This window comes from Bradysia coprophila, unplaced genomic scaffold, assembly GCF_014529535.1.
Source record: "Bradysia coprophila strain Holo2 unplaced genomic scaffold, BU_Bcop_v1 contig_358, whole genome shotgun sequence".
Lineage (NCBI taxonomy): Eukaryota > Metazoa > Arthropoda > Insecta > Diptera > Sciaridae > Bradysia > Bradysia coprophila.
The window spans coordinates 6141944-6156062 of NW_023503616.1; the positions used below are offsets into that span (position 1 = coordinate 6141944).

General features: G+C 35.3%; 3 protein-coding genes across 14 annotated transcripts; 1 reads left to right on the plus strand and 2 right to left on the minus strand.

Moving 5' to 3' along the window:
• The first annotated feature begins 1848 nt into the window (after positions 1-1848).
• LOC119081542 lies at positions 1849-8219 on the plus strand. Of its 12 annotated transcripts, none has more exons than XM_037190558.1 (4): positions 1849-2006; positions 6821-6866; positions 6937-7065; positions 8018-8219. In XM_037190558.1, the coding sequence occupies exons 1-4, from the start codon at positions 1944-1946 to the stop codon at positions 8092-8094; spliced, it is 315 nt and encodes a 104-aa protein (XP_037046453.1). In that variant the 5' UTR covers positions 1849-1943; the 3' UTR covers positions 8095-8219. The 12 variants fall into 12 exon arrangements, with proteins under 12 accessions (XP_037046453.1, XP_037046452.1, XP_037046447.1 ...); XM_037190557.1 differs by having other exon boundaries at positions 1850-2006; positions 6934-7065; XM_037190552.1 differs by having other exon boundaries at positions 1853-2006; positions 6928-7065.
• On the minus strand, positions 8111-10778 carry LOC119081541. Its single transcript, XM_037190545.1, has 8 exons — positions 10471-10778; positions 10216-10385; positions 9966-10158; positions 9750-9900; positions 8768-9689; positions 8640-8700; positions 8463-8573; positions 8111-8405 (listed from the first exon to the last, which is right to left on the minus strand). Exons 1-5 carry the CDS (start codon positions 10593-10595, stop codon positions 9435-9437), a joined length of 894 nt encoding a protein of 297 aa, XP_037046440.1. The 5' UTR covers positions 10596-10778; the 3' UTR covers positions 8111-8405; positions 8463-8573; positions 8640-8700; positions 8768-9434.
• A 616-nt stretch (positions 10779-11394) lies between these two features.
• Positions 11395-12733, minus strand: LOC119081544. The gene is made up of 6 exons (XM_037190559.1): positions 12568-12733; positions 12285-12492; positions 12122-12232; positions 11904-12047; positions 11685-11825; positions 11395-11623 (listed from the first exon to the last, which is right to left on the minus strand). Exons 1-6 carry the CDS (start codon positions 12625-12627, stop codon positions 11547-11549), a joined length of 741 nt encoding a protein of 246 aa, XP_037046454.1. The 5' UTR covers positions 12628-12733; the 3' UTR covers positions 11395-11546.
• Positions 12734-14119: the final 1386 nt, after the last annotated feature.

Consider the following 14119-nt stretch of genomic DNA (forward strand, 5'->3'; position numbering starts at 1 on the left):
AGTTCATAGTGTGACTGCTGAAATCGAAATTTCTTTTCTTTAATCTATCTTTTCCAGAATTTTTAAGACGGAATTCAACAAACCGAGTTGTAAGTGTCTTCTGTAGTGAATGACAGTTTGGAATGGCACACTTAAAACCGCTATCGAGAATGTAATCTCGGATCAAATAGCCCAAATTATTTTTCTTTTTTCCAGAAAGAATAGGGTGAACCAATCTGAACACCTTTTCCATATGTAAGAAATACATAAACACGACATTTGTCAGATGGTGAATATAGTTTTGGCAGTGATATTTGAAATTTGGCTGGCGCATCAGCGATGTGTACGGTAGGGACTCATCAACATGAACCGCACGACAATAAGACAGGCATGTATCACAGTGCATCTTTTTCGTCGAAGATGCTACTTAAAAAGATCGCTATATCAGATGTGTTTGTCAAATGTCACGGTCTTATTGTTGCGAATGTTCTGAACAATATTCTTCAACAGATGTGGAACGTCTGCAAAAATCCAAAACTTTCGGTTCGGATCGCAAGGATGTGTAATGAAATTTGTAACAGTTTTTCCTTTACGAGTGGCTAGAATGGCATTGTTGTTGGTATCACTTTTTGCATTCCTAATAAGAATACGTTTCTCATATTACATGCAGAAAGAAATGAATAGAAAATTTAACTTCTCACCAGACAAACACGATAATAATCAGTACATGTAACAGGTGTAACCACTTCATGAAACAAGAAAAAATGGACGAGGACCAACTAAACACAAAATATGGGACAAAATACAAAACACAGAATGAAACACAAACTCATGAGGGGTTTACCTTCGACAATAGAAATCTCATCCACCACCAAAAGACATTCCTTTTCAAATTCAGTGAATGAATTCACTTTTTCCTTTAGAAAAACGAATACGTCCTCCAAAACTCCAGGGCTGAAATTTATTCCTTGCAATCGGTCACGAAGAACTCTCATGGATGGAATTGGATGACCCTCATTCTTCATGAATGAGTAGCCTCCTTTCTTACATGCAAATTTATATTTTAGCGATTTTAAAATTGTATCATCAGACCAGACTCTAGGATGTTTTAGATTTTTGCGCAGCATATGAATTTGGTCAGGATTATAGATTTTGGCGAGAGAATCTTCAAGATTGGTCAGTTCAAGTTTGAGTTTGTAATTTTCACATTTCAATAACTTGTTCTGTTTTAAAATAGCACTGAACTCGGCGAATATATTTTTCACAAAATTTACAACGAACATAAAAGAAAAAATTAGGAACAAGCAAATCCTAATCAAAAACACACGCGATGTAGGACCATTTGCAGATTGTTTTTCTAGAAAAATTAAAGGCTCATCAGTTGGTTCATTGTCATCTTCCACCATCGGTGTACTGTCCAGAAATTCCACTTGTTCATAGCACATCCCATTTTCATACATGAAACCTTCGGAAGTATCCGATTGAGGATCTCGTTTCTCTGAATTCGAAAAGTATTGAAAGTGTTCCACGCATATTTTTTGATTCTGAGTATTTCGTAGAGGCAAATTGACTGATTTCATTTTCTTTAAATAGTGGAAACGGTGTTTGCCAGTTTCCAGACATCCCTTTACAGCACATAAAACCATTGTAGAGTAAAATTACAATCGACACCTTGATGAAACACATCAAACACGTTGAAACAAAAATCAAATCAAGAAGTTTCTTAACTGTCACATTTGTTGTTGTTGTTCCATTTTGTCGCAAAATGTCGCAACGACAAAGTGACTCTGCCACTGTTACCCGCTTCATCGAGGCTGTTTAGAACATATCACGATAATATCAGATTTTAATTAATTCGAAAACATGCCCGTATACAAGTTGTTGGCATTGGTGAATTAATAAATGCTACAAAATGTGTTGGTAAAGTTAAGAACTTAGTTTAGTTCCTTCACACTCAAGTCAACATGTCCATGTACATTTGGCTACCACTGTTGGTGTTAACACTGGTGTTTGTTTGTTTGATTTTGGTTAGTGGTTTAATGTAATCATTACTCGAGATGAGATCAGTAATGTGGATGTTATAGCATGTGAATAAGAATTGCTCCCATGGAGTGATTCTGCCAGTTAACTGAATATGTGTTTCAAATAAATTTCAAAGTAAGCTTGTTGAATGGATAGACGAGTCAAAAGTCCGTCTTATGGAAGTTGTTAAAGCAAGTAGCATGATGAACTTGTAAAGATATCAAGAAAGTGCTGAGGACATCAGTTTCAGGACAATGAACTGCCTTTTCAAGAAGTTGTCTCTGGTTCCTGTTAAACTAATCCTTTCTCTGACAGACACAACAGATAAAAGTGTACAGCTAATTTAGTTCTTTCTTCTTCATCAAAACACTTCCTGAACTGAGATTATTACTACTGATAATCTGAATATCATATGCCACCAATCAATCATACATATGAGCTCATCGCAGGAACAGTTTAGGAGATATGGGTGTACAAAAGTGCATTGCACCAGAGTTGAGGCTAAATGCGATGGATCGTGTCACCTTCGAATAAATCACGTGAATTTGCATATTTTTGGTGTTAGCAGCGTTTTTGTTTTGCAACACACGAATGTTTTGCTGTTCTTCCTTTTAATTCCAATATTAAGACCCAGCTAACGATATCGATAGATAAAAACATTTTTTTACTTAAATAGATTAGATATCTAGACATGGATGTAGAATACTGTAGAAAATGGATGCACAAATTGAGTACATACCTACTTATTGATAGTGTTGTATATGTATCGTACGAGCTTCAAGCAGCACAAATTGTGTCATTTGTACAATTCGTCAGCACCAATTCTGATGCAAAGAAGTAAAACCCATTCAGCACAAAGTCCATTCAGCCCTGACAAATCGAAACCTTACATATTGAAAAAACTGTACAGGATATAATCGTACGAGAAAATAAACAAGTCACATTTTCAACGAATACCATCCAATCGAAGTTATTCAAAATCCACATGCAATACACACCTTATATATATATATATATATACGTAAGTGTCGTAACATTGGTAATGTATGTGGAATGAAGAAGAAAAATTAGATTGTAAATGTACCTTCTTATATTTCCCCGCCTGTAGAGTTTTTTTTTAAAGAAAATATCCGTACCTGTGTGCTCTCGTACGCCCTTGTGCACGCTGGCAAGGGGCTAAATTTTCCTATACAATAACTGTCTCGTCATCAAAGAGTCAAATCGTATAATCGCTTCGATTTTCCTTTTATCAATGTGATTTCATAAAAGATAAGGCACACAATCCAAAATCGATTTCAAAAATTAAACCGGATATCGGCAACATAAACACATTTGTCTTGTAAACGTGATTGTGTGTGACTCGTAATATTTTTTGTGGACCTTTTTTTTAACTTATTTTTTTAAAATGACTTACATCTACATTTGGCTGCCGTTAACAATATTTTTTATAATCATTTGTACTAGTGTAATTAAGGTTAGTCACGTACAATGGCTAGTTATTTTGACCCATTCAACCCTGGCTCAAAAAATAAAAAAACGAAAAAAAGTGTAGGCAATACAATTGTGTATACTGACATAGATAACACTGTCCATGTTTGATTGATAAAAATTTTTATCTTCAAAGAAAAAGAAGTTGTCTCTCATTTGTGTAAACAAAATTGTGGAGTTGGTGGTCAAAATGGATAATTTCATTTTTTTAATATTTATTCCCATCGGTTTTGTGATAATACTGCTAGTGATAGTGTATTTGAGGGTAACCACAGTAACTAACAGATTTGATAATTATACTGGTGCTCATGCCATCTGTGAAAGATTGATTGTCGTTAGGACAAAATTGACAAACTATGACGTAATAGTGTCTCATTTAGATGATTTAAATTACTCCGTATAAGTCTTAATCACAACGAAACAAGAATAGTGAGGAATAATAATGTGGAAACGGCACACAATTCTTAAAACGTTATCAATCTGCGGATTTATTTATTGTGACGAACAGAAATTTTCCAGAGAATTATTTGATTATCAATAAGTGGATAGGTGAACCTTAATGAAGTGGTTCACATACGTCTTATGCATACATTTATTTGATTAATCTAAGAAATTTAAGTATTAGTTTCATGTTGTGTTTATGCAGAGTGTGGCCTCGCCTATCCTTAAGTAGGACATAATCTTGAGTCAAAGCTTATTTTCCGGAATTTTATTTCTTAAAAGAAAAAAATGGAAAATCTTCAAGGATCTTCAAATAATTCTATTTAGTTTATTCAGTCGACATCACATATGTACTGACGTTCACTTACACAGACAGCTAACATGTCAGCAATTCGGATCTATTACTTCTTTTGATCGAAATATGTTCGATACATTATTTTCAAATCTCTTACTTCATTTTTTTGAACATTTATTTGGCTTTATAAGACCATATTACTTAATTGTTGCTTCTTTCTGAAATTTTTATTAATCATAGCCCACGGTGGGTTGAACAAAGCTTAAATAGAGTCATAACACCACCTCTGATTTTTCTTCATGTTCTTATTGAGGGACTCGAGTACTATGAGGAACCACATTCTTGAGGATCCATCCAGCCGTTTCGGAGAACCGGCACTCATGGCCGTGCGGGACCTATGAGTCAATTTGAATGCAGATTGTTATCGCGACGAATAGATCGACTAATTCTAAGCTAATTCGTGTTGAAATGGCTTCCCTCGACAACCTGACCACGTATAGCTACAGCCAGCTAAAGTTGAAGATATGTCCAAGATGAAGAGAGTTTGAAACTCTTTGAATGGCGATATTGGTAAAGGATCCCATGCTCTATTAAACGCCGAGAATCGATTGCACAAAATTTTACTGAATTGTACAATATTTGAAAAAGTTTATTTTTATCATACTCGGCGAAACTTGAACCACGGCAGAGTAAAATAAACCAGGCAGGAGCGGTTCATTTTCGAAACGTCAAACAAGGGACCTAATACACAGTATGAAAATGAACTCAAATGAACACTGACATAAATTGAAAAATTTTATTCGCAAAAAATATAGGGCTACTAGATTATTCAGGTCCCTAATCAAACCAGCGCTCCTGCCTGGTTAACTTTACTCTGTCGTGCTTGAACTCATCTGTAATACACAATAATGTAATAATCTGTAATAATAATGCCTGATCAGCCTTCAGTCTAAGCTTTACAACTATACCAAACTTGCCATACCAGCCTCACAACAAGTATCTGTTACGACATATTGTTTGCAGCATTTACAAAAATTGTAAATTTAATATCTATCTTCAAGTGCCCGTTCCTTTAGGATGAGTGGAATTGTTATGCATTCTTCATAAATAAGTGGTTTAAGTTATTTGAAGCATTTAGATACACGTAATCATTGTAAGAAATGCTTCAAATAACTTAAACCACTTATTTATGAAGAATGGATAACCATTCCACTCATCCTAAAGGAAAGCGCACTTGAAGATAGATAATAGATTGAAAATTTCGTCGTAGAGTGACCTTGCTGCAAACAAAATGTTGTAAAAGATACTTGTTGTGAGGCTGGTATGTCAAGTTTGGTCTCGTTGTAAAGCTTAGACTGCAGGTTGATCAGGCATTATTGTTTTGTTGCAAGAAGGGTCTCCCTGTGTATTAAAAAAATAAACTTTTTCAAATATTGTACAAAAATTTTGTATTTTTTTCAGTAAAATTTTGTATAATCGATTCTCGGCGTTTAATATAGCATGGGATCCTCTACCAATATCGCTATTCAAAGAGTTTCAAACTATCGTCATCTTGGAAATATAACTATTTAAAAATGTCGAATTTTCGACTTCAGCTGGCTGTAGCTATACGCGGTCAGGTTGTCGAGGGAAGCCATTTCAACACGATTAGCTTAGAATTAGTCCATCTATTCGTCGCGATAACAATAAGCATTCAAATTGACTCATCGGTCCCGCACCGCCATGAGTGCCGGTTCTCCGAAACGGCTGGATGAATCCGCAAACTGAATATGGTTCCTTATGTACTCGAATCCCTCAATAAGAACATGAAGAAAAATCAGAGGTGGTGTCGCGACTCTATTTAGGTTTTGTTGAACCCCACCGCGAGCCTGTTGCAGGTTGAATGAATATTTTTCTTTTTAAAGTTTTTAAATTTTTAAATAATTAAATTTTAAATATTAGGCCCTGCTTAAATGCTTCTCTTTATACAACGATCACGAGACTATCCTCATTTATCAACTGTCGATGGACATAAAAATGCTACTTGTTCCACTTTCACTGGGAATCGGAATTTTAATTGCAAATCGTCTAGCTTTTCCGTTACCTTAACAGTATAGTCGAATTACATTGATAAAAGTCCAATCCTATCGCTAATCCGATTAACAAAAATAACTTTATCTATTCGATAAATCAGAGCCGATTATAATTTTTAACCAATGACATTATGATCCACAGAGTATCAACAGCACGACTTAAATATTCACGCAGTCGTTCAGTGGTTAAAATAAAGTCAGTTTCAAAATAAGGTGTTTTTCATTAGTTCTATTTCCTCGAGAAACACAATTCGAAAAGGCCGCAGCAATAAACATCTGCTCATTTTCAATGTAACGAACTCAGTTTTCTTTCGAGCCTAATGGAAGTTATTGGGGTGCTCAGAAATTTGTTTTGATAATTTGTAAATCTTAGTATCAACATGCATACGAGTGCTATTCTCTGGGTTCCACTCAGTATTTTCTTTGTTATCACACTAACGTTCTTAGCTAAGGTGCTTCTTTCTTTGAAGAAAATACATCCGAAAACAGCCAACTTATGCCGTAAATCAATTTTCTTTTTCAGTACTCATTCGATCGAAGACATTACAAAAATGCGTCGCGAAGAGCAGGTGATTATAATCATCATGATATTTTTCATTCCATTTTTTCACTTCAAACCATTCAAATTAGTTGCAGCAGCAAATAATATCGAGAACACTAACACCACAGTTGTATATACAATACCAACTACTGGTCAGTTGAACTCAGCCTATCCGGAATTGCAGAGACAAATGTCGAATGGCAGACCACCTCCATACGTATCATCTGGTGAGTAAAATTTGATAAAGTTAGCGCGAGCCTAATTACCAAAGAATTGGTCAGATTTTTGATAAGTTCGTAGCTGAGAACAAAATTTATCGGCAATGCATCTGTTATCGATAATGACGAATAAAATAAACGACAAATACTCTGAGTTACACTATTGTGAATAACGACCAGCACCTACCGGCAACTCAATCTCAACGAAGGGCAGAAAAACTTTTTGAATGCATGTTCAACGCTCGTTCTAAACGTTTTCTTTTGTAGTGGTACAGTTGCTGGTAAGTGATGGTAATTATTCACATTTAGTGAAGCGTCTGACTTGTGAAACCTGTGAAGGGATTAAAATCAATAAATTCCTCTGCAGGTAACAGAAATTCTTAAACTTACGAACTTGAAGAATTGAATGTCCCACTCGCATTTCTTTCCACTTATTTAAGAGTCATATCGCCAAGACTTCAGGGGATTGGGGAACAAGCGATCTCCGATTTTAATGAGTGATAGCTCATTGGATTCGTCTTTCAACTCTAGGAAACACGTATCTTTCACTTTTTCTAAAAAAAAATGTTTTCTGTGAAAAGAACTCAAAAGTAAAGACATGTCAGAGGGTACCGAAAACAGGTTTTCAACAATAACTCAAGAATTTTTTTTTTTAAATTGTTGTAATGTTGTACGAATGTCGGCCTTGGAAATACCTACAGGTAGAGTATACGCACTGCTTGGCGCGAGTGCATCCACGAGAGTTATGACTAAAAATATAGTGAATGAGCTATTACTCATTAAAATCGGAGACCGCTTGTTCCCAAAGTTAAAAAAATCGCCTGAAGATTTGGCGATATGACTCTTAAGTATTCACAAACATTTTCATGAGTTAAATGTTAAGTAAAACAACCAGCCACAACTATTTTCGAAATTCAGCATTTTTTTACCACATTTCACATTTGCCGTTTTTAATTTCCAGGTGAATCTCCACCTTCATATGATCAAGCAGTGTCGATACCAATCGATCAACCTCGAGGTAACATGGTCATTAAGTAGAATTTCCATTAACCCTTTGTAACAATGGTCCTAAATTTTATTTTACTCTTTAAGAACTTAAATTAATTTACACATTTAGCTTGTATGTGTCCAGCTGTGAATAAAATGATACGTTTTTTCTACTATACAAAGATTTCTGTGATGGCCTTTCACTTATCTATCATTGTTTACATTTGATGATGCGATCACATTTGAAGATCGTGTTGCTACAGGTACATCTGACGTCGAGATAATTTCTGGCGATGACGATAAACGGTTTATTGGATTGAGTTTGTCTAAAGCAATAACTTGATCGTAGGTGGGTAGGTCGTCTAACAAATGAGCGGTTAATCAATCAATTTTCAAAACGCTAAACCGTATTGTAATACCTTTATCCTTATGCGAACCATTTACGCATCCCAAAGAATCTTGATCGTTTCGGAACGTTCTTACGACACTATCATTTTCAATCGTGTACACAGAGCTGCTGGACAATCGATCTAGTTAATGATTTTTTAACATTATCAATTCAGATGAAAATAAAAAGCTTTTGTAGTGTGATATACTTGTTGATGCAGTCCGTTCGCCCGAATATAACATCTGAAGAAAGCATTTTCGAAGCTGAATCTTTGTTTGGTAAATGAATCGAATTTTATTATTCACAAAATTTGGTGTGTTTACACTCAACATTTACCGATCCATACAATACGAAAAATGTTAAAATCACAGCCCATGCATAGGTACTCGCTTCCATAGCTAATTGGTCTAATTTCGTGCCCTACAAACTAATAAAAATTGAATCGTTTTCTTTGACTGCAACACGGAACTAAAACTTCGATTTCATATTGAAAGAAACAAAAGAGTTTTGGTCTGTGACTCTCTGATAATGTTCAAAATATTGATATTGAATAGCTTTTTCATCCAATGCCTATACTTAATTAAAGTGAAATGTGAGCGTATACTCGAGATTATAGCTGTAAGTCTGATAAGATATAACGCACACGTATGCAGTGCAGTATAGGTAAAATTTAAAAGCGAATAAAATAGCTCACTGTAAAGTGTTTGTCGTATTACGTCTTGATATGCAAATGGAATAAATAATTAGACACAGAAATACTAAACGTTACGAGGCTTTTATTGGCGCACTTCAGTGAAAAAGGTTTTCAGTTCACCGTGTTCGTATCAGCAGTCAAGTCCGTCTTAGATGACAATTTTGTTTATTGAGAACAGGTCGTTTAAATTGAATCGATTTTAATGTTATAGCTTGATATGACTGTCTCAAGTGCCTTGAGTGCCAATTGTGAATAAATTTATACAAAGAAAGTCTCATTACATGTTTCAGATAAACTATTCTGCTTCCTCTACGAATCTCTAGCTTTCTTAACTCGTTCGTATGCCATTTGAATAAACTTAAAATTTAGCTCATCAACATCTTCAGGCGGCAATTTGTGAAAAAACACGTCCAAATTTCGCCAGATGTAATCGAATTTTAGTGGAGACTTCTCACAACACCCTTGTTTCTGAGTGACTTCTTTCGTAAGTTCTTTGAAGCTATTTGCCATGTTCACCATAGATTCAACGAAAAGAGGATCAGCTTCCTGTTGTTTATCTTCCGCCTGCAAACAACCACATTGACAAACCATCACACCAAACGATTGGTAAATGTATACACTTACCGTGCAAATAGAACCTGATTCAGATGCAGATGTGTCGTCGTTACAATTCGCTGTAGTACGTTTATCAATTGATGGAGTTTTGTTAGCGGAATCAACCGAAATAATTCGCATCTCAGATGTTTGAGAATTTTCAAATTCCATTGGAAACGATCTATGACAAAAACGAGCAAATGGATAGCAGGAAACTAAAGCGAGAATGAATTACCTAAAATATACCTCTGATGAAGTCTGGAAATTGAACTCGGTTCATCCATTAAATATGTCAAACAATCACCGAGTTCCCAATCCATATCGTTGTCATTTTTCCTAACTCGAGATTCGTCCGCACCGTCACTTGCCCGTGCAATTTTATTTTTCCGATTTCTGACTGCATCTTTCAAACTTTTCCAAATTATCTTGCATTCGGCCACTAAATCTCGCAATTCAGTTCCTGTTTGATACGACACTCATACGAAAATAAATTTACCTTCACGGCCGGGCATTTGCTTAGAAACTTTTCGCCAAGCCGCTAATAAAGCAGGACCATGGAAATGAAGCTCATTATTTTTATCCCACAGTGCCGGCTCTTTCTCAACCAGTTTGGCTAACAATCGTTTCTCAGCAATGGACACAATCCTTGATTTTCTACTGTTACGACTGTTTTGAAACAACAAGCGACGGGATTCGATGTTATTGAAATTTACAGACATAAATGATTTTATTTCAACTGTGCGATACCTACTTCTTTATAAAAAGGAGATCTGCAGACTTTCCGTTCGATTCCACTTTGTCGTTACTATTCGATATCAATGGTTTTTCTTCCGTTTCACTAGCTACTTCAGTAATAAAATATGTTTCTTCTTCCATATCCCGTTTTCATTCAAATACAAATTGAACCACAAACAAACAGTGGAGGACGCGAACTGAATGTCAATATGATTCATACACATATTCTTCATATATCATTTTCGCTGATGAAATAAAAATAGAGCGAAATTTTCGTCAGCGAAAATTTAGTGTTACCAACTTGATACGTACTGACATTAGCAAAAATTTGAATCTTAAGAGTTTTCCAAAATCTTATAGGCAACTAGACATAAATACGAGATGAACTCTGGCTGTAAAGTGAGCTTGACTCCGTTGTATACAAAAGTTTTAACTTTCGGATGATCTGATCTAACAAACTTGAAATGTGAGTGAAAGTCGAACTATTACGATTACGAGTTATATTACGGCAAGGACATAACTAGTACAATGATCGAATCTGTGACTTCCAATCATCGAATATTTTCAAGAGATTTATGCAAAGTCTTCTACTTCATTTGTTTAAACATAAGTTTTGCTATATATGCTGCATTAGGCATAGCTCATCGTTGTAGATAACAGATTAATAGCCGTTCAATAAGGTAAGTTACTTACTTTTATTACTGTCTGTGCAAATTACGGAAATGGTCCAATGATTCAAATTAGACTATGACAGCAACGCACCTCAGTGCCAATTATGGTGATTCGTTATCATGTTCGTCGGGATATTGTGTTAGTGTATCTAAATTGATGCCATAAAATAAGGTGATGCCTCCGTTTTATCAGGTGGATTACTCTTATTATCCAAAAAAAGACGAAATATAAGAAATGAAAACCATAAAAATTTATTGACAGACGCACGTTATATTGAATCACTATTATTAGAGTGTAAGATAAGCAACAAGCATTTTGAACTCACTAACACACTCTTATCACTTCCTCCTTCGATAAGCCGACACATAGAACTTTGAAAAATAAACTTCGTCGAATCCTTCCATACACAACACACATTGACTAGTATCGACTAATAGTCACAGATTCCGTAGTGGATTTAAAGGCAACAGCTTGGTCGTAGCTTGGCAATTCGTCGTCTAATTCAAAAATTTAATATTTTTTTCTACTCCAAGTCGTTGTTCAGAAATAACAATTTACCTTTAGAGTTTGATCGATTCGCAAAATGAATGTACGTTTCTCTACCTCCGTCTGGGGTTAATGGTGGAGCGTGAGGATAATTTACATTAGAATTGGAAGTTCCCATCGTGCTGTTGGGTGTGATTGTAAAAATGGAAGTACCTTGCAAAGGATGAGTCAAGAGACAATGAACATGTTTGGTACTGAAATAAGCTATTTTCACAATTAAAACGAACGTACGAATTGTAGAACTGTTGATCAATCTGGGAGGCATGTGAGGAGTATATGCGTCTGATCTTTGTTCTTCTCGTCGGAGAATGGCTTGTTGCTCGATTTCTCTCTGTAAATCAATAATCTGTTGACTATAGACGGCTGCTGGATCGTCTATGTTTTCAAGTAAACTTAAAATTTTTATATCGAAATAATTGATGCCGAAATTTAATCCAATTATAACTTACCACTGTTAGCATTATTAGAAGCATTGCGTTCCTCTCGTCTTCGAATCGCTTGTTGCTCAATTTCCCTTTGAATATCAATTATTTGCTGACGATGTTCAGCTTCTAAATATCCTACAAGTTTCAAATCGTTAAATCTTTACTTTCACATATCATAATCGTCTACTGGCAGCTGCATCGTCCCTCTGAGATTCTGTCCCGGGTGAAGTATTCGATACATTGAATAAAAAGCGGTGATCTGACTGCTCTTCCGATGATATATGATTATTGTTTTGTTGAATCACATTACGCCTGTAGGTTATGTGGTTTCTGGTCGTTGGTCTTTGTGAATTTAATCTTTCGCGTCTTATACGAACGTAACGTCTCAATTGCAACTGTGTGATGTTAGTCAACGATAGATTAATCGGCAATTTATTAACAATTTTATTATTTATTTTTATTCCATTTACCGGAAAGACAACGCAAAAGTAAAGCATTATCACAATCACAAAAATATAGGTGATATCCATAATAATTTGAAATTAAAATAACAAAAAATCTGTCGCGAAAACTAAGAAAAACGAAAGTCGTGAAATTTTCGCTAAATATTTATTGGCTAATAATCATCGTTTTGAGTACAGTATTTGAGCTAGCAATTGGCTTTGATATTTTTCTGTTTTTAATCTCTTTTGGTTAAGTGACGATAAGATACGAAATCGAAAATGTTTTCAATTTTGTTCGATATATTATTAGCAACGGACGATTTATGGTGATGGAATCCCGACTTGTGTTCGCAAATTTATTTTACTGTAAGTTTTTTCGACATGACGTCGGGTCTGTTTAAATGTGAAAAATAGTGGTAGGGTAGTAAGGTTTACTACTTGGTAGTCATACGATAGATCAGAAGTTCGTTCTTACAAATTTAGAGTAGATCCGGGCTTCCCATCCGAAACCTTAAAGAATATAACATCCGATCCCCGTTGGCATAAAACACATAACTCTTTTCTTGATAAAGGGTGTGAAACCGAATCGTTTTGTGTGTGGTTCGGAAGATGGGCTTTGTCGTTTTTAAATTAATCAACTCACATTGTGAATCTCACAGTATTTTTTCTTCTCATTATGTTCCAATTGCGTCAATTTAGTCGATTCTCACTGAAACTCACTGAGTAAAATATTACTAAATTTGAGATTATATTTCGGGCGCAACTCCAGAACCTGAAAGTGATCCTAAAAGAATTTGCAGCATCTGAAGATACACCGAAACATACTTGCAGAAATCGTCAGACAACAGTTGCAGGAATACTATCAACATTAGAATGTCGAAAATTATTTCGAAATGTTGGGAAATGTTTCGCTAGTGTCACAATGCAAAGAGGAAAGTCTTATTGAAAGAAAACTAACCGATGTCAATAGGTAACACGACTTACAAATTACATTGAATAACCATCACCCATAATCTCGCGTTGTTCGGTGAAATTGGTTGAACCAGTTAATATATGTGAGAGAACAGTGATCCATAGATAAGTCTTATAGAGCAAGAAAGAATGCATACCATATCATACCAATCTTATGAAGGAATATATCTGCAAACGTGTGACTACTGAAAACATGATGTAGTGCAACATTTAGCTGAAAAACAGCTGAAACGAAATGAAAATCTTATTTAAGAGTCGCCGACTATTATACAGTATTATCCCAAGTCTGGATTTTAATTACATTTTTCTTTTGTTTGATCAAGGCAGCTGCCTTGATTTGACTAATCTATCTAAGTGAATTGTTACCTATTGTCCCCAATGTTTTATTTGTTGGTATTTTATATAGTTTGTAATTAGGGAACGTCAGATTTGTCTATGCTAAATGCAGAGGCGATAACGGTAACACTAAATCTACCGGTAAAGTAGCTTATAAATTAGACTTATATCTGCTTATATCTACTCGACATCAGCTTTCCAACGAACCCATACACGCCCGTGTCCTTGCCACCTTACAGAAATGAAATCCGGACTACGAAACCCCATTTTT